The 20825-nt window shown below is 42.4% G+C and overlaps 1 protein-coding gene across 1 annotated transcript in view; it reads left to right on the top strand.

Moving 5' to 3' along the window:
- Positions 1-20825, top strand: part of SETD1A (SET domain containing 1A, histone lysine methyltransferase) — a 1410167-nt gene that overhangs the window by 139559 nt on the left and 1249783 nt on the right. The window contains exon 2 of the mRNA XM_044086230.1: positions 13431-13654. Within this exon, the coding sequence (XP_043942165.1) occupies positions 13431-13654 (224 nt within the window). The remainder of the gene's footprint in view (positions 1-13430; positions 13655-20825) is intronic.

The raw sequence follows: 20825 nt of genomic DNA on the forward strand, positions 1-20825 counted from the left end.
CTCATGGCAGTGGAGCCCTTCATTTATATTCCATACAGACAGGGTTTCCCTCCGGACCAAATCCTTCCTTTATGCCCAAGGTGGTGTCTAGTGTGGCCCTAAATCAGTCCATTCATTTGGCTACTTTTTTCCCTAATCCACAAAACAAAGGACAACGAATACTGCACTCTTTGGACATGCACAGACCACTTAGATTTTATTTGGACAGGACTAAGTCTCTCAGAAAATCTGAACAGCTGCCAGTTGGCTTTGCTGCAGGGGCAGAGGGGAAGGCCATTTCAAAGCAAACCATTTGTAAATGGATAGCCCATTGCATTAATTTCTGCTATAAGCACCATGGAAAACCTACCCCACAGGGGATAAGATCACATTCCACCAGGGCTACATCTACCTCTACAGCCTTTGTCAGGGAAGTCCCTACCAGGGACATCCTAGCAGCTGCTTACCTAGAGCTCTATATATACCTTCACCAAGCATTCACATCCCCATTTCTTTCTAAATCCAGAGCTGGTTTTGCCACTGCAGTCTTGCAGGGCTTAATAGCTGGCCCTAATGCTCTTTAACTTCCTCCTCCCTTCCTTAGTTTTGGGAATCAACCCAAATGTAATGACTGCAACAGTGAAACACGAAGACCATAGTACAGTTGTGTACACTTACCATCAATGTAGATGTTCGAGTGTATTCACTGTTGCAGTCCTGGTTACCCTCCCTTCAGCCCCCTGACTTCTCCTGGCTCTACATTTCCTTCTTGTTTTAAGCTTTCTGGTGTATTTGCTTTTTGATGGAGGTGTAACGTATCATATAATTGTTTCCCATTGTGGGGGCACCTGACATCTGGGGCAAGAACTGATGTAATGGTGTTGGCTGCATGTTTTATATCCCTGACTATCTGACGTCATAGAAGAAGAGACAGCATCCGACGCAGGAATCCAAGACTTTGATATTCAGGCCGGCTGAGGGCTACCTGCAGGCAGATAACCCCAATGTAATGACTGCAACAGTGAATACACTCGAACTTCTACATTTATGGTAAGTGTACACAACTGTACTTTCTCAAATGTCTGAATCGGAGATTGTCAAAACACAAAATATCCCCCCTTTTTGACCCATGGTAGCGCTAGTTTAGGTGGTAGAGCGGTCGGAATTTTCGAATTTGGTGTTTCATACGACATTCCGACCGTTCGCCAAATAGAAAATCGACATTCAGGTTCGGAACAACTGACATTTGGAGGTATACTTCGACTAAATGCATGTATTCTTTTATATTTATATATATGTGTGTGTGTGTGTGTGTGTGTGTGCATATATATATATATATATATATATATATATATATATATATATATATATATATTTTTTTTTTTTTTTCTTGTATTATAAATGGACTCTTTTCAAATTACAGTTGAATCTGCACATCTTGCTTAAATACTGTGTGTCTGTGTGAACAGACGTTTAATACTAATGTCCTAAGGTCCTTTTGGCTGTTCTGAATTAGCTTAATCTGTCACTCAAGCTCAGTTTTCTCTAGAATGTGTTAAAATCTAAGCATACTTGTGAATATTGCAACAATGCATCTTTAGCATCCTTGCAGTTAATTGCATGCAACTGTTTGTGCATTTGTTGTGACGCTTAGATTTTTTGCCAACATAGAAAGTAGCCAAGTATGCTGTGTTGTTGCTATTGCAGTTGTATTTTCTTTTTGCACCAGCTGACCTTTCAAGGTGAGACAAGTAAGTGGTGGACCCGTGTGTGTGTGTTACGTACATTTACCACATTTAAAGGTGCCAGCTGTCTTAGAATATTCTGTATTATTATTCAGGGTTTCTCTTTCTCTCTAATAAATGTTTAAATTTATATAAATATAAAAGAATACATGCAAGACGTCTCCCTTCACCCTTACAAGTCACCCATAATTACATCACTACCCGATGCCATAGGAGATTCAACCCTGAAGCTTTCTCAGCTGCACTAAATTCACTGAACTGGTACCCCTTAAAGACTCTTCCCCTTGAAAATGCTATCACTCACTTTAATACCACCTTCCTCAACCTTCTAGATACTCATGCCCCATTAAAAACCAAAAGAATAAAAAGGCAATCCACACCCTGGTTAAGTATAAACACCCTAACCACCATGCGACTTATAAACAAAGCCTGGACACAATATCAAAAGAACAAAACTACTTCTTCCCTCAATGAATACAAAACCCTTCGTAACTCAGTTAAAAAACTTATCTCTGCAGACCGTCGTAACTACTTCACCCGACTTCAAAGCAATTTCAAAACCAACCCTCAGAAGTTCTGGAAAGGCATAACTACCCTTTTAAAACCCGGGAACACAGGAAACCCAATCCCTTGCCCAAATACTGATGATACTGATCTTGCAACCCAATTTAACTCTTTCTTCATAGACTTTATTTCCAAACTCACCAGCTCTTTTTCAAACAACAATACTCCGCCAACCTGCATTTCCTCTCGGGTATCTTCCCCTACAACTTCTCCCACTCATCCTCAAGCTCTTTCATCTCTAACTTCTCCCACATCACCTCATACTTCTCCTCCCCCACCTTCCCCCACTCATTCCACAACTCCACCTTTCCTCATCAAACCTATTCCTACATCCATCATAAAAAAAACTCTTGCAGAAACTAAAACCATGCACCAATGCCCCTGATAACATTCCCTCATACTACCTTAGTATAGCTGCTGAAGCTATTGCTCTCCCTGTAAGTATCCTAATTAACCGCTCAATCCAAGAAAATTTTGTTCCTCTAATCTGGAAAAAAGCCTACATCATTCCCCTGCACAAAGGTGGAACCAATGCTAATATTTCCAACTTCCGTCCTGTCGCCATCCTTTCTCCCATTTCAAAACTCCTGGAGAAATGTATCCATCTTCAACTCCTTCCACATCTTCTGGATAACAATCTACTAACTCCTACACAGCATGGATTCAGACCCCATCATAGTACTATGACTGTCCTCCTATCCTTCCTTGAAACTGTGAACAAAGCTAAGGACTCTGGCCTCATTGTATCTACCATCCTCCTCGATCTCTCTAAAGCTTTCGATACTATCTTTCATAACCTCCGTCTTACTAAGCTTTCTAACCTACATCTTTCTCCCTCTTCCCTCTGTTGGTTTACTAGCTATCTCTCCAATCGGCAACAAGCTGTCAAGTGGAAAAAAGCCACCTCCTCCTTCCTTGACACACCCACAGGTGTCCCACAAGGCTCTATTCTGGGCCCCCTCCTCTTCAATATTTTCATTAATGACTTTTTCCGCTCTATCCCCCTTGCAAATATTATTCAATATGCTGATGACTCCACTATCATCTGTGCTGCCCCATCCATCCCAACTCTCTTAAAACTAACTCAAGATGCCTTCTCCACCACAGAACAGTGGATGAAAGAGAACCACCTTGCACTCAATTCTGCTAAAACCAAGCTTATGATATTCTCCCCCTCCAAAACTAATAACTGTGACAGAAATTTATTCTCCATCACCAGCCAGAACAATACATGTCTCGAGCTGGTATCTGAAGCCAAACTACTCGGGATTCAAATTGATGACAAGCTGAAATTCAACTCCCATCTACTCCTAAATATAAAAAAAAAAAACATCAAAAACTAGGCATGCTCTACCGCGACCATCTGTTCCTCACCTCTACTACCAAAATTACCCTCTCTACCACATTTCTCCTTCCCTCCCTTCTCTATGGCGCCCCTCTTCTAACAAACCTACAATCTTCTCTGAAATCCAAACTATCATCTTGCTACAATAAAATAGCCAGATTTGCAACCAGCAGCAAATCCATCTACCCATCACTGTGAACCTCTCCAAAAACTCAACTGGCTAGAGCTACCCCACTACCTCTCCTACACTCAACTCACCTATGCACATAAACTCTTCTTCCAGCCAGCACTCTGTCCCTCTCTTTCAACTACCTTTAAAATGCATCAAACAAGGTCTATAGACCCATACACACTCCAGGACAACACCTCCTGTCCTTCTCACTAGCATGCCAATGGAACTCCCTTCCCCCATCCATCCGTACAATTGCTAGCCTCCCACACTTTAAAAAATTACTACACTCTCATCTAACATCCTCATGGGAATGCTCCTGCTCACATCCTTCATAACCTACCCTACTTCCACCACTACTCCTCTTTCTTTTTCCATTCCCAGCTAGCAAATTCATGCTTGCTTCCACCATTCAACTCACTCACTCGTACCAAGTAATTAAAAAAAAAAAAAAAAAAAAAACACAATACTATTTCTTTTTATATTTCGCCTCTATTACTTGTTTTGTTTGATACTTATGTTTTTCTCTATATAATCTATGTATTGAAATTAATCTTTGTATTTTATGTATTGTGTAACATAATCTTTGTATAATCTGTATGTGGAGTTTTTCTCCCCAGGACTCCATTGAAAACGGGTTCTTTGGGCCCAGTGGACTATCCTGGTTAAACAACAGCAAATAAATAAATAAATAAAAATTAAATATTATTCACAAAGCTAGGTTGTTTAGCTGCTCCCCCTGTTACTTTAATCAGTTCTGGATTACCCTGAAAGTGCTCGATGTTTTCAGAAATGTTTAATTCTGCTAGCATCTACACTGTTAAGTAACTGCAGCAAAGTGCAAACTTGCCTAAACTGTGGTATATTGTTTGTTGTTGAAACAGCACTTTTGTCTTCAGCCTCATTTAAACATTTTATAAAATTGGAATGATTTGTAGCTTACACATTTAAGGATTTAAGTGCACAGTTCCTAAACCATTTGCTCACCTTGACTTTTTTTTTGTACTTTGAAGAATATTAGTAGTTGAGGCCTTTTGTAACTCTGGAAAGGAGTTTGCTTAATGGTTGTAGGATCATCGTTTAGGGCTAAATAGCATCTCTCAAGCTATATGTTTGTGGAAACCCCCCAGTGGTCTTATGTGCTTTCTTAGTGGGAAAGGAGATGAGAGTTTTAGTTTAAATTTTATTTGTAGTTGCAAGTAAGGTTCGCAGTGGTTCTAGAGATAGTGGTATTGCCAGAGGTTTAAGCCTGCAACTTGTCATTAATTTATAGCATCTGTTTTTGGGGCTAGGTCGCTGAAACATCTTTTGCTTCCCAACAAAAGAATAATTTCATTAAATTGATCTTTACTGCAAAGGTCACATCCCTTAGAAAGGAACTACAGTGAAACTGTTTACTGATTGTCGATATTTTGTTCCATTCTTAAGGGAGGCTTTGTTTACTTCTGTGAAAAAGGGTGTGAGTAAAGTTGACTGTCTTTGTTTTTTGAGGAGTTATTGTCAGTGGAAGATGACATTAGGGACTTATGAGATGCTGTATGCAGTTTCATCTGAGAATCCTTGACAGGCTGAAGTTCACTGAACTAGTGCAGGTGTTTGTGCCTGGGCTAGTCCCTTCTTGTACCACCATTAAATGTACTGTTCATAGGTGTGTACTAGGTTAATGGCCCTGGAGCCTTTACAAGCCTAGCCCAAACAAATAGCCCAGGCACCATGCTACCCGATGTTGGTTCACAGGGCTCCTATCCAGTAGGGCAACTGGAGTGATCCCTGGAGTGAACTTTCTGTTACCCATCCACTCATCAAGATTTCTCTTGAAGAGGGCCAGCGAGGTACTCTGACATGAAGGGGAAGTTTATTCCAGAGTTTGGGAAGTCTTTTGGAGATGAACCTGTCCCTTTAGCATGTTCTGTTAACTGTGGTAATGAGGTTGAAATCTGTGGAGCGTGTGGCGCGAGGGAATTGATATTTCTTTAGGTGTAGCATTTCAAGTAGGGCTTGGGTCAGGCAGGGCTTTGTAAGTCAAGCAGAGATCACCTCTAAGTAGACGATAAGAGACTGAGAACAGCTGAAATTTGTTGAGTTTGTCCATGTAGGACATGTGTTAAAGGCCTAGGATCCTTTTTGTGAGGTACTTTTGTGGTCTTTCCAGCTGTTGTAGATGTTTTTCGTGTTTCACTGTTGCAGTCATTACATTTGGGTAATCTGCTGTCAGGTTGCCCTCAGTCGGCCTGAATGACAGTCTTGGGTCCTGTGTCGGTTGCTGTCTCCTCTCCCATGACGTCAGGTCGTCAGGGGTATAAAACATGCAGCCGACGCCATTTTAATCAGTCTTTCTTGCTGCGCGGTGCCCAAAGCAGAAGCATTTCGCAAGTGCCGGTCGGCCAACACCTGAAATTTTCGCATTCGAGTTTCAGAACCGAAGTCTTCAATTAAAGCTAAGCACCCCATTGGGAAAAATCATTGGTGAAAACTTTTTCTTGCTCCTTACCGATGTCAGTAAAAGTTAATAATTGCATTACCTGTGGGAAGCAAATACCTCATAAGGATTTTCATTTGTACTGTATTCCTTGCCTAGACCCAGATCATAACGTGCCTTGCTGCCGGTTTTGTGCTAGATTTAACCAACGCACTATTAAGCATCGGTTTATTTTTGCTTCAAAATATTTTGGATGCAGATTTAATTACCCTGAAATGTCGTCAGATAGCAATCCGACTACCAGAGTTCACAAAAAACGCAAAGAAAAAGAGACAGACCGTCGAGGTCCAAAACCAACTTAAGTTTCTCCTAAGCCAGTCGCCAGTACTCGGTGAGGCACTTTCGCAGCCCCTGATACCCGCTACTTTTGAGTCACGGGCCTCTACCGAGACCCATGCAGAGTCCGGAATGCCGCGAGATTCTCAGAGTATTGTACCCACGGATGTCTCTCCCTTGGATGGGTCTGGAGCCGCTGAGCAGGCACCGGCTTCTGATGGTGTCTTCAGGCCTCAACATTTCTATATAAAACAGATGCCTGCTTCAAAGACAAAAACAACTTCTAAGTCTAAAAACCGACGCATGAGCCACCTGCTCCGGCCCCTATGTCTAAAAAACAGATGATCAAAATGTCTGAAGACTTAATTACCTTGATCAGGGGTTCCCAAACCCCCCCCCCCCGCTAAGAGGCCTAGGCAAGGCACTGATTATGAATCTTTAGATCAGATTTCTATTTCTTCTGATTCCTCTTCTGATCAGGAATTTTCTATACCACCCTATGAGGATTCAGATGCAGAGGAATCCATCCCATCTGCACCTGAGTATTATTCTTTTGGAGAAACTGATTGTGTGGAGAATAAAGAATTACAGGAATTGTTGCATGCAGCAGAACTAATTGGAAAGCATACTTTGCAATGTGGTTTTGATTCCTTGGAGGCCTCTTGCAGGGCCGCAGTTACTGGATCTGTGTTTAGAAGGCATTCCTGGCTTAAGGAGCAAAATCTGCCTGATCATGTTAAAGCTAAATTGTTGGATGCACCTTTACAGCATGATACTCTGTTTGGTAATAAGGTGGAAGAGGTTTTAAAGAAAGTGGAAGACAAAGCTAAATCCATGCAAACTGTAAAAGATTTCTTACAAGTACAGCCACCCAGATTCAGTAGGCACTGGCCCACAAAAAATTGGTCCTTTCCTGCGTCCAACAGAGCCTCACAAACCAAATCCAGGTGCGCAAAATGCTCTAGATACCACTCACAGGGTTCTTACAGGTCAAAGCAATGGGGTGCCTCTACCTCCAAATCTGGAGGAAGCAAAGCACAACCCTACAGTAAGCAGTCTCAATGACTTCCCTCTACCATCACCAAGCAATTATCTTTTGGCAGCCCCCTTGGGGGGAAAATTAACACTTCATGCTCAAAATTTGCAGTTAATTACCCAGGACAATTGGGTATTAAACATAGTATCCCAGGGGTACAGATTTCATTTCCATACTTTGCCAATTCCAAATGGTTGGCCAGATCTGCCACAAAATCAATGGGCAGATGCTTAGAAACAAGTTACGTCCCTCATGGATATGGGGGCTATTCAACCAGTACCAGAACATGAAAAAGGACAAGGTTTTTATTCAGGTCTGTTCCTGGTACCCAGAAAAGACTATGCCTGGCGTCCAATACTGGACTTATCGATTTTGAACACGTTCTTGGACATTCCAAATTTCAAAATGCTAACTTTACAACAGCTACTGCCCATGCTGGGCAAGGATGCTTGGTTAGTGACTCTAGACTTAAGAGGCATACCTGCATATCCCAATAAGGGAATCGTGCAGAAGATACCACCGATTCAAGGCAGGTTTTATGCATTACCAATTCTCTGCACTGCCCTTTGGCTTATCTACTGCGCCCAGGGTCTTTACAAAGTGCCTGGCACCTGTAATTGCATTTTGCAGACAAAGAAACATACACATCTATCCTTACTTGGACGACTGTCTCATTCAACCAGAAAACAAGGACATTCTTCTTCAACATCTGGCATTTGTAAAAAGTCTTCTAACATGCCTAGGGTACTCAATAAACGAAAATAAATCACAACTGGTACCCTCTCAAAAAATTACATTCCTGGGTGCAACCTTGAATATAACTGCCCAGATGGCTTACCTTACGCCAGACAAAGGCAACTGAAAATATACTTCAAACAGATGGCAACAAAAACCCAGTTATCTGCAAGACAAATTCTGCAGGCTTTGGGTTTCATGGCATCCTGCATTCTACTAATTCCATATGCAAGACTGCATATGAGGAAACTTCAGTGGTATCTAAAATGCTTATGGAGTCAACATTGTCACAGCCTGGAAACAATGATTCCTCTCATTCCCTGCCTACAGCAGGAGTTTCTTTGGTGGATAGAGACATGTCACCAAAACAAGGGACTGTCTTTCACTCTACCCCCTGCCACCCAAACCCTAACTACGGATTCATCAGACTGTGCTTGAGAGGCCCACCTGGCAGAGAGATGCATTCAGGGCATATGGAGCCCAAAACAAATGCAACTGCATATCAACCAGAAAGAGATGCTAGCTGTTCAGAATGCCCTGACAGCCTTCAAGGACTTCATCCAGGACAACTACTGATAGACAGACAACACCATGGTTATGTGGTACATAAACAAGCAGGGGGGTACACATTCCTACCCCCTTTGCAGACTAGCCATGGCATTGTGGGACACGGCCTTGACTTACCAAGTACATCTTCAAGCACAATTCCTGCCAGGAAAACAAAATACTCTGGCAGACCTAAGCAGAAATCTTATATACCTTCATGAGTGGAAATTAGATCCACAAGTCTTCAACATGGTAGCACAAAAATGGGGGAGCCCAGACATAGATCTATTTGCCTCTCCCCAAAATTATCAACTGAACAAATTCTGCACAAGGACTTCTCACAGACAAGCATGGAAAGTGGATGCCCTATCCTTCAGTTGGAAAAACCTGTCAGTTTACACCTTTCCTCCTCTGCCTCTTCTCCCCAAGGTCTTACTAAAGGTCAGACAGGAAAAACCAAAAAAATGATCCTAGTTGCCCCGGACTGGCCTTGCCAGCACTGGTACCCAATTCTAAGGAATATGTCTCAACTCCCTCCTTGGTACTTGCCTCAAATACCTCATCTACTGTCTCAGCAGAGCAATCAAATTCTGCACACTCTGCTCCAAACTCTGAACCTGGCAGCATGGCTGTTCATGTAGTTATTCAAACAGCACCTCTCAGTAAATCTGTGATGGATGTCATTTTGGAAGCCAGAAGGCCTAGTATTAGAAAATTTTATGCTGATAAATGGAAAAGATTCTGTGCTTGGACCCAAGCACAAGGAATGGACACAGCAAAACCAAATATTCCTCAGATTTTACAATACTTGACTGAGATGCTTGACAAGGGCCTATATTTTTCTTCAATAAAGATCCATGTCTCTGCCATCTTGGCTCTTTACAACACAGAGCCTCTGATCTTTATTCATCCTCTGCTAAAACAGTATCTTAGAGGGGCCAAAAATTTAAGGCCTCCCAGAAGATCACCAACTCCTGCATGGGACCTCAATTTTGTGCTGGAAAAACTCACCCTTCCTCCTTTTGAACCAGCAGCTACTGCGGATATAAAGTTTTATCTTGGAAAACAGCTTTCCTTTTGGCAATCACTTCAGCAAGAAGGGTTTCAGAACTACAGGTCCTCATGGCTGTGGAGCCTTTTATTACATTTCACCCGGACAGGGTGTCCCTCAGGATCAATCTTTCCTTTATGCCTAAGGTGGTATCCAGTGTGGCTCTTAACCAAACTATTCACCTGCCAACCTTTTACCCAAATCCGCAGAACAAGGGTGAGCAGATTCTGCATTCATTGGACATACACAGACAACTAAGATTTTACTTAAACAGGACCAAGTCTCTAAGAAAGTCTGAGCAACAACTGGTGGCATTTGCTGCAGGATCAGAGGGGAAGGCTATACAGACTGGATAAGCCACTGCATTCGTTTCTGCTACTTGCGTCATGATAAACCGGTGCCCAAGGGAATCGGGTCACATTCCACCAGGGCTGCCTCTGCCTCAGCAGCCTTTCTCAGAGGAGTTCCAACAAAAGACATTCTAGAAGCTGCTACTTGGAGCTCTGTTCGTACTTTTACAAAGCAGTATCATTTGTCCCTCTTCTCTAAGTCTAGGGCAGGCTTTGCCACTGCAGTTCTGCAAGGCCTTGTAGCCGCTCCTAAAGCTATTTAGTTCCATCCTTAGCTTTGGTATTCTACCCAAATGTAATGACTGCAACAGTGAAACTCAAAGAACATAGTACAGTTGTGTACACTTACCATAAATGTAGATGTTAGAGTGTATTCACTTTTGCAGTCCGGGTTACCCACCTGCCATCCCCCTTTCTATACTTTATCTTTCCTTCACTATACTCAAAAGCCTTTGTGGTGTATTTGCTTTTAGTTAAAGGTAAATTTTTATGTTTCTAAGGTGCATTTATATATTTACTGTTTGTTTATAAACCTGACATCTGGGGCAAGAAAAACTGATTACAATGGTGTCAGCTGCATGTTTTATACCCCCTGAGGACCTGACGTCAGGGGAAAGGAGACAACAACTGATGCAGGACCCAAGACTTTGTTATTCAGGCCGACTGAGGGCAACCTGCCAGCAGATTACCCAAATGTAAAGTGAATACACTTGAACATCTACATTTATGGCAAGTGTACACAACTGTACTTTGTCTGGTCAGGTACATGCCAAACGGGGCATTATATTCGGTTCAGCAAAGGAACCTGATCTGACATCTCTGCTTGCACTAGTTTAGACAACAGTGATATGATTGTTGGAGGCATTTTGGGAGGGTAATTGACATCCAATTTACAAATGTCAGTTATAGCATATAGTGTAATTTCTGGTGTACTGTAAGTCTTGTATATTTTTTGTATAATTTCTTTATATAGAGCTTCTCCGTGGGCCTCCGCTGAGAATGGGTCTTATCCCAATCGGACTTTCCCAGTAAACAAATGTAAAATAAATAAATAAATGTTATACTTCATTAGAGTTTGTGGGGGAAAAACGTACATGGCTTGTACAGTTTTGGAGATGTTTTTTCCTTGTACACAGAAGCAATAACTCTAAAATTGGTTGGTTGCTTTCATACAGTTCACTTGTCTAGAACTAGCATCTGAGAAAGGGACTTTTAGCTGAACTTTATATCTTTTTCTGTGCTTCTTAACGTGCTGTTTTTTTTCCTGTTGTGAAAGTTTCTAGAAGTATGCTAAGATTACTTAGACATTGAAGGATAAGTATTGATTTTCTTTTCTCCTTTTCAGCTTCTACATCAGGTTTTACCTTAATATTCTTGGGTTTGCTTAGCATCTTTGAAGAATATAGTTCATTTCATTTTAGGATCTTGACTTAGTCTGCCCATTTTTAGTTGACAGTTGGTTTTCTTTTGTTTGAGGCATTTCCATTTTTTTTTTATCTAAAATCTTTTAGTTCTTTAAAGTTTTCTTATTTTCATAGTGTTTAGAAATGTCAGTGTTTACAGTTGTCATGAATAACTCTGAGACGGGAGAAAAAAACACAGTGAAAATCTTTATGGTTATTTAGTATAATACCAGTACATCCCCCCCCCCCAAACACACACACACACACACACACACACACACACACACACACACACACACACACACACACACACACCACTTCACTGGAGAAATCGTTGCACAGCTATGATTGGCTTCCTTGTATTTATTTGACTGTTTCTCACAAAAAAAGGTAAGGATTTAAAATACTTAAATTGAAATTCTTGACCTGTATGACCCTCAAAAATGTGAGTAGTCTTTCTAGAGAGAGTCTAACAACCATGTGGCACCTGGCAGTTGCTTAATGAATATTGAAGCCACACTGCAGTGTTAACCTTTTGCAAGGGGGCATTTGATTGTGTAAAAATAAGCAAATGACAGATTTCACCTACATTCTATTCATACTTTGAGGATTATTTCCTACCTTTCTGATAACAGCCACTTGTGGCAGGAGATTGTTTAGATAACATGCAGTTAAGTGCAAAGATGTTAGTTTGATCACAGTAATAGGTTTGTCTCTTGGGGCGTATCCTTTCTTGCTGCCGTAAGTGATTTTGGAGGCGTCCTTTAGTCAGTACATTCACCAGGCTGTATTTTTCTCAGAAATGTGGAACAGGGTGAAGAAGCACTTGCATAATTTGACACTTAACTAGCAATAGTCTTTTCATCTGATTTTCCTTTATTCCAAGCTGGGAGTGGAAGTCGGAGGTTAATTTATCCAGCTGACTTACCAACCGTTTAACCATATATTCAGCCATTTGTTTCCACTTCAAGAGGTTAGACATACTCTTTCAGGTGCCATTTTAGGGCAGTCCTGTAGAGTTTGATGCTTTAATGAGCAGTTTATTTATCCTCATTTTATCATACAGGAAGGCATAGAATTGATTGATCAGAACTGTATACTTTGAAAGTTTAGTAGATCCTCTGACTCAGGAGGGACAGGGTACCATCATGGGTCAGAGGAAGCATCATGTATTTGGATGTAATACTAACATTTTTGTGACTTGGGTCATAAACAAAAGCAGTTTTAACCCTATTGATTGGAACGGTTCCAGATAATTCCTTCAGCTGATCTTTCAGATATGCTGAGTACTCATTTCAGAATTTTTTTTTATTGTTTATATTTGTTTGCATAAAATGTCAAGCTTACTGCAGGATTTTAGTGGCAGGAGGGTTATCTCTTTTGTACAGTATAGCACATTTTAAGGTAACATCCGGCATCCATTATTAACATCTAACTTAGCACTCTCTGATTGCAATTTCTAAAATTTATTGCATCTGACTGATGAGCAGGATGTTTTACTAAAACTGCCAGATAGTATAGTAAGATAACTAATTCATTTTTGTTGAATGAGGGCTGGATACTTGGTAGTGGCTACATATTCAGAAGCACAGGTATCTTTGCATGGACTGTGCTCTTTCAGTTGTTTGAGCAGTGGATAAGAGTGCACTTTATGTTCTATAAATTGAAGATTTTTAGGGTAAAGATGTTGCTTACTTGTTTTTTAAAGTTCTTTACTTCACACAATTTTTTATATAATCTTTCTTTTTGTAGTCTGATTCCCGTAGACGTCACTCAACTGATGCAGTATTTCCCTCTGTCACACTGCCTCCCACACCTGGTAACAGCACTCCTAGTTCTCAGGACACAGCATACTCAAGTGGCCGTCAAGATACACCTTCTTCATTTGGACAGTTTACCCCACAGTCTTCTCAAGGCACTCCTCATACCCCTCGGGGAGGCACCCCTTACTCCCAGGACTCTGCTTACTCTGGCAGGTAAGTGTGGTTTTTAGGTGCATTTTGGGTGCTCAGTATTAGAGTTATGGTAGAGCACATCCTTAAATAGTTTGATTACTTAAGTCAGAAATGTATGGGTTTGGGTTGTCTTCATCATTGAGTCTTATTGCAGTCATTTTAATAACTGAAATCTAGATGTAGTTCATGAAACTTTATACCTGATGCAATTTAAGATGGACTGTAATGTAAATCTTTGTAAGATATTAGATTGCATGTTTTTTTCCTCGATATTTTGCTTATTGTGACCTCTTTATAGCTGAATTAATTATGTTTGAGCTCTAAGATGGTGTTTGTTCATGATGTATATTTTAATTTGTTTCTGCAACTATTGACATTTTTCCCATGTGTAAAGGCTGGATTTTTACGACCATTACCTTCCATTGAAATCCGTATCCATACCAAATAATGATGTCCTTCTATTCAATTGCTGCTGTATTCTTTACTTGAGGGACATCCCTGCCAGAACGCGCCCAACATCGGCTAGTATACAAAATTCTTTTACCACTATAAGGTACATGGTGCGTCTGATATAGGCTGCAGTCTGATTAGGCCATAAAATGGATGTACCCATGTACCATTCACTGAACTTTTCTGCCGCCAGTCAGAACGCCAGCAGCGACTGCTGTTCATACAGTTTCCAGCTATTCTGACTTCTGCTTTCAGATAAGTGCCCCGTTGGGGAATTTTCCTTTTTCTTGCTATTAATTTGTCATGTCATCCAGGAAGGACAATTGCCAGTGTGGAAGACAAATTCCACATAAGGGCAGCCATATCCAGTGTCTTTTTTTGCATAGGCCCTAACCACAACCATAAGTCATGCAGTATTTGCCAGTAGTTTGTTCCTAAGACCCTAGTGTTTTGTCGCTAGCTTTATATCTGAAAAACCAATGGCTTCATTTGTTAACTAAGCGCATGGAGGGATGTTCTTCGTGTTTCACTGTTGCAGTCATTACATTTGGGTAATCTGCTGGCAGGTTGCCTGCAGTCGGCCTGAATAACAAAGTCTTGGGTCCTGCGTCGGTTGCTGTCTCCTCTTCCATGATGTCAGGTCATCAGGGGTATAAAACATGCTACCAAGGCCATTTTAATCTGTCTTTCTTGCTGCGTGGTGTCCGAAGCAGAAGCAGTTTTGCAAGTGCCGGTCGGCCGACTCCTGAAATTTTCGTTTTCGAGTTTCAGAACCGAAGTCTTCAAACTAAAGCTAAGTACCCCGTTGGGGAAACTTTTTCTTGCTCCTTACCGATGTCAGTAAACATTTATAATTGTATTACTTGTGGGAAGCAAAGATCTCATAAGGATTTTCATTTGTACTGCATTCCTTGCCTAGGCTCTGATCACAACGTGCTTTGCTGTCAGTTTTGTGCTAAATTTAACCAACGCACTATTAAGCGTCGGTATATTTTTGCTTCTAAATATTTTGGTTCAAGATTTAACTATCCTGAAATGTCATCTGTTAGCAATCAGACTACCAGAGTTCACAAAAAACGCAAGGAAAAAGACAGGGACAGACCGAGGTCCAAAACAGATGACGAAGCTTCTCCTAAGCCAGTCGTCTGTTCTCAGTGAGGCGCTTTCGCAGCCCCTGATGCCCGCTACTTTTGAGTCGCAGGCCTCTACCGAGACCCATTCAAAGTCCTGTATGCCGCAAGATTCCGCAAGTATTGAACCCGTGGGTGTCTCTCCCTTGGATGAGTCCGTTGCCGCTGAGCAGGCACCGGCTTCTAAGGGTGTTTATCAAGACTCAACATTTGTATAGTAAACCGACGCCATCATCAAAAACAAGGCCAAAACCAACTTCTATGTCTAAAAAACTGACACATGAGCCACGTGCTCAGGTCCCTATGCCTGAAAAACAAATGATCAAAATGGCTGAGGATTTAATCACCTTGATCAGGCCCCCCCCCCCCCACGCTAAGAGGCCTAGGCAAGGCACTGATTATGAATATTCAGATCAGATTTCCATTTCTTCTGATTCCTCTTCTGATCAGGAATTTTCTATTCCACCTTATGAGGACTCTGCAGAGGAATCCATCCCTTCTGCTTCTCATCCTGAGGATTACTCTTGGAGAAACTTTGCATACTTTAAGGGAACACTTTCACTGGGAGAGTCAGGACTTTTCAGAATCTAAAAAGAGGCTTAGGGATTTTCTTCTTCTTTCTCAGCATAGCCCTTTGGCAATACCTCCTGTATTAGACATTGTTGATGATGTGTTCTCAGAATAAAGCATGGCTCCTGATTCCCTGCCTCCGGCTCCTAGTAAGCCAGACATATATTACAGGGTTCCTGACTCCCACAAATTTCTTTTCAAAAATCCTGCTGCTGACCCTGAAACTATTTCTCAGGTTCCCAAGGGTGTTAAGGCTTCCACAGCCAAAAATCCTACCCCTTCTGATGGAGATTCCAGGGTGCTGGGTAGATGGGGAAAGAAGGTTTATACGTCTGCAACCTTGGCAATCAGGGCTTTAAACTGCCAGTTTAATATGCTTAAATATAAACAGCATGTTATGAGCTTACTGAAACAGAAAATGATGTTGATTTCTGATTGTGTAGAAAATAGAGTTACAGGATTTATTGCATTCAGCAGAACAGGTTGGAAAGCATACTTTGCAATGTGGTTTTGATTCCTTGGAGGCCTCTTGCATGGCTGCCGTAACGGGTTCTGTGATAAGAAGGCATGCCTGGCTCAAGGAGCAAAATCTGCCTGATCATGTTAAAGCTAAATTGTTGGATGCCTCTTTACAGCAGGACAGTCTGTTTGGTAATAAGGCAGAAGAGGTTTTAAAGAAAATGGAAGACAAAGCTAAGTCTATGCAAACTGTAAAAGATTTCTTGCAAGTGCAGCCACCCAGGTTCAGTAGACATTGGCATACTAAGAATTGGTCCTTTCCTATGTCCAACAGAGCCGCTCAGGGCAAACCCAGATGCTCCAAAGGCTCCAGATATCAATCACAAGGATCTTACAGGTCAAAGTAATGGGGTTCCTCCACCTCCAAATCAGGAGGTAACAAAGCACAACCCTACAGTAAACCGTCTCAAAGACTTTCCTCTGCCATCTCCAAGCACTTATCTTTTGGCAGCCCCCTTGGGGGGAAACTAGCACTTCATGCTCAAAATTAGCATTTAATTACTCAGGACAAGTGGGCATTAAACATAGTATCCCAGGGGTACAGATTTCATTTCCACATGTTGCCAATTCCAAACGGATGGCCAGATCTGCCACCAAACCAGTGGGCAGAGACCCAGAAACAAGTCATGTCCCTCATGGATATGGGGGCTATTCAACCAGTGTCCAATTCTGGACTTTCCAATTCTAAATATTTTCCTGGACATTCCAAAATTCAAAATGCTGACTTTACAACAGTTACTGTCTATGCTAGGCAAGAATGCCTGGTTGGTAACTCTAGCCTTAAAAGAGGCATACCTGCATATCCCAGTAAGGGAATCTTGCAGAGGATACCTCTGCTTCAAAGCAGGCTTTTTGCTTTACCAATTCTGTGCACTGCCCTTTGGCTTATCTACTGCACCCAGTGTCTTTACAAAGCTCCTGGCACCAGTAATTGCATTTTGCAGACAAACATTCAAATTTATCCTTACCTGGACGATTGTCTCATTCAAGCAGAGAACAAGGGCATTCTTCAACACCTAGCGTTTGTGAAAAGGCTTCTAACATGCCATGGTACACAGTAAACGAAAAGAAATCACAACTGGTACCCTCTCAAAAGATAACATTCCTGGGTGCAAGCTTGAATACAACTGCCCAGATGGCTTTCCTCACGCCAGACAAACAAAGGCAACTGACTACGTACTTACTTCAAACTGATGGTAACAAAAACCCAGTTATCTGCAAGACAAACTCTGCAGGCTTTGGGCTTCATGGCATCCTTCTGATTCCATATGCAAGACTGCATATGAGGAAACTTCAGTGGTACCTAAAAAGTTTATGGAGTCAACATTGTCACAGTCTGGAAACAATGATTCCTCTCATTCCCTGCCTACAACAGGAATTTCTGTGGTGGGCAAAGGCATGTCACCAAAACATAAGATGGGCCTTCACTCTACCCCCTGCCAGCCAAACCTTAACAACAGACTCATCAGATTATGCATGGGGGGGGGGGGGCACCTGGCGGGAAGATGCATTCAGGGCATATGGACCCCAAAACAAATGCATCTGCATATCAACCAAAAAGGGATGGTAGCTGTTCAAAATGCCCTGACAGCCTTCAAGGACTTGCCTCATCCAGGACAACTACTGATAAAGATGGACAATACCACGGTTATGTGGTATATAAACAAGCAGGGGGGGCACGCACACATACCCCCCTTTTCAGATTAGCCATGGCGCTGTGGGACACAGCTTTGACTTACCAAATACATCTTCAAGCTCAATTTCTGCCAGGAAAACAAAATACTCTGGCAGACGATTTAAGCAGAAACTTGTGGACACTCACGAGTGGAAACTAGATCCACAAGTCTTCAGCATGATAACAAAGAAATGGGGGAGCCCGGACATAGATCTATTTGCCTCTCCTCAAAATTATCAATTGAAAAGATTCTGCACAAGGACTTATAACAGACAAGCATGGAAAGTGGACACCCTATCCTTCAGTTGGAAAAACCTATCAGTTTACGCCTTTCCTCCTCTACCTCTTCTTCCCAGAGTCCTACTAAAAGTCAGACAAGAGAAACCAAAGATGATACTAATTGCCCCGGACTGGCCCCGCCAATACTGGTACCCAATCCTAAGGAACTTATCTCAGTACCCATCTTGGACCTTACCTCAAAGACCTCAACTACTGTCCCAGCAAAACAATCAGATCCTGCACAATCAACTCCAAACACTGAACCTGGGAGCATGGCTGATCATGTAGTTATGCAAACAACACCTCTCAGTAAAGCTGTGATGGATGTCATTTTGGAAGCTAGAAGGCCTAGTACTAGAAAATCTTATACTGATAAATGGAAGAGAGTCTGTGCTTGGAATCAAGCTCAAGGAACTGATACAGCAGAACCAAATATTCCTCAGATATTACAATACTTGACTGAGATGCTTGACAAAGGCCCATCATGTTCATCGTGCATACAGCTGCAGTAATCACAGATGGGTTTTCAGCCGTCAGGCGGTCCCTCATTCGGCCGAATTCCAAAGTCTTGGTCCGGCGTTGGTTGTTGTCGCTTACTCTTCTGACGTCAGGAAGGCCAGAGTATATAAGACACAGCCGACGCCATGTTCTTCAGTCTTTTTTGCAGCGCGGTGCCCGAAGCAGAAGCAGTTCGCAAGTGCCGGTCGGCCAGCTCCTGAATTACGAAAATATTTGGAACCGAAGTCTTCATTAAAGCTAAGTACCCCGTTGGGGAATCTTTTCTTGCCTCAGACCGATGTCAGAAAAAGTTAATAATTGTATTTCTTGTGGGAAGCAAATACCGCATAAGGATTTCCATTCCCTTTGCATACCTTGTTTGGGCCCAGACCACGCGTCTCGGGCTGTCGCTATGCTACCTACAATAACGCACTATCAAGCGCCGGGCGGAGTTCGCCCAACACTTTTTTGGTAAAGCTTTTGACTATAAAATGTCGTCGGACACTCCGACTACCGTTTTATCCAAAAAACGCAAGGAAAAGGACCGACATGCGAGGCCCGCGGTCTCCACCGACACCACGCCGAAACAGGCTCCATGTGGTCCGGTTCTCAGTGAGACGCCTTTGCAGTCCCTGACTACCGACGACACTCCTTCGGCGGTGTCTTCTGTACCCGAGACCGCTGGGTTTTCGGCCCTTTCCCAGACTACAACCGAAGCCCCCGCTTATGTCGAGCCTACTAATGTGGACAGATCTACATCCACCCATGGTGTATTTAGGCCTTCATCCTCTTTCTCTATTAAGGCCTTTACTAAATCCAAAGATGCTTAAAATGGCTGAGGATCTAATAACTCTTATCAGAGGTTCTCAGCCCCCTCCTGACAAGAGACCCAGGGTGGAGGAAGAATCCCCCTCTTCTGATCAGGGATCCATTTTATCAGAGCATTCTGATGCTGAGGAACACTCTTACTCCCCTTTTGAGGATTCGGATGCAGAGCAGTCTATTCCTTCTGTATCCCCCCCCTGAGGATTTTTCTTTTGGGGAAACCTTGCACACCTTGAGGGAACACTTCCATTGGGAAGGCCAAGACTTTTCAGACTCCAAGAAAAGACTTAGGGAATTTCTTTGGTTACCTCAGCACAGACCTCTGGCTATTCCCCCTGTTTTGGAGGTACTGGATGATGTCTATTCGGAGGCTTGTTTTAATCCTGATTCACTGCCTCCTGCACCAGTTAAGGCCGATAGGTATTACAGAGTACCCAGTTCTCACCAATTTCTCTACAAAGGCCATAATGCTGACCCTGAAACCATTTCACAAGGCCCTAAGGGAATAAAGGCCTCCACTGCCAAGAATCCACTTCCTGCAGAAAGGGAATCTAGATCTCTAGAAAGGTGGGGTAAGAAGGTTTATACCTCGGCCACCCTAGCCATGAGGGCCTTAAACTGCCAGTTTCATATGATTAAATATCAACAGTTCCTGTTATCACAATTAAAAAACAAAATGTCTCAACCTGAACAACCAGATTTAAAAGAGTTGCAGGATATGATGCATAGTGCAGAACAAGTGGGTAAACACACTTTACAATGTGGTTATGATGCCCTAGAGGCCTCCAGTAGAGCGGCTGCTACAGGATCAGTCATTCGCAGACATGCCTGGCTTAGGGAACAAAATCTGCCTGATCATGTGAAAGCAAAACTTCTTGATGCACCTTTACAAAAGGATGTTCTTTTTGGTACTAATGCTGAGGATATATTACGAAAAATGGAAGAGAAAGCCAAATCTATGCAGACTGTTAAAGCTTTCTTACAGGTCCAGCCACCACGATTTAGCAGGAATTGGCCATCAAAAAACTGGTCCTTTCCAGCCACTGACAAGCCCCAAAGAGGCAGATACAGACGTGGAAGGGGCAGAGGGCAATCAAAATGGTCATACAGAGGCAGACAATGGCAATCTCCCGCACCAAGAGGTGGTTAAGACAGTGCACAACAATACAGGAAGCAAGCTCAATGACTCCCTCATTTCCATGCCAAGCAAGCCTCAGCTGGCAGCACCTTTGGGAGGGAAACTAGC

This window comes from Protopterus annectens, chromosome 10.part0 (genome assembly GCF_019279795.1).
Source record: "Protopterus annectens isolate FY-2018-M chromosome 10.part0, PAN1.0, whole genome shotgun sequence".
Lineage (NCBI taxonomy): Eukaryota > Metazoa > Chordata > Ceratodontiformes > Protopteridae > Protopterus > Protopterus annectens.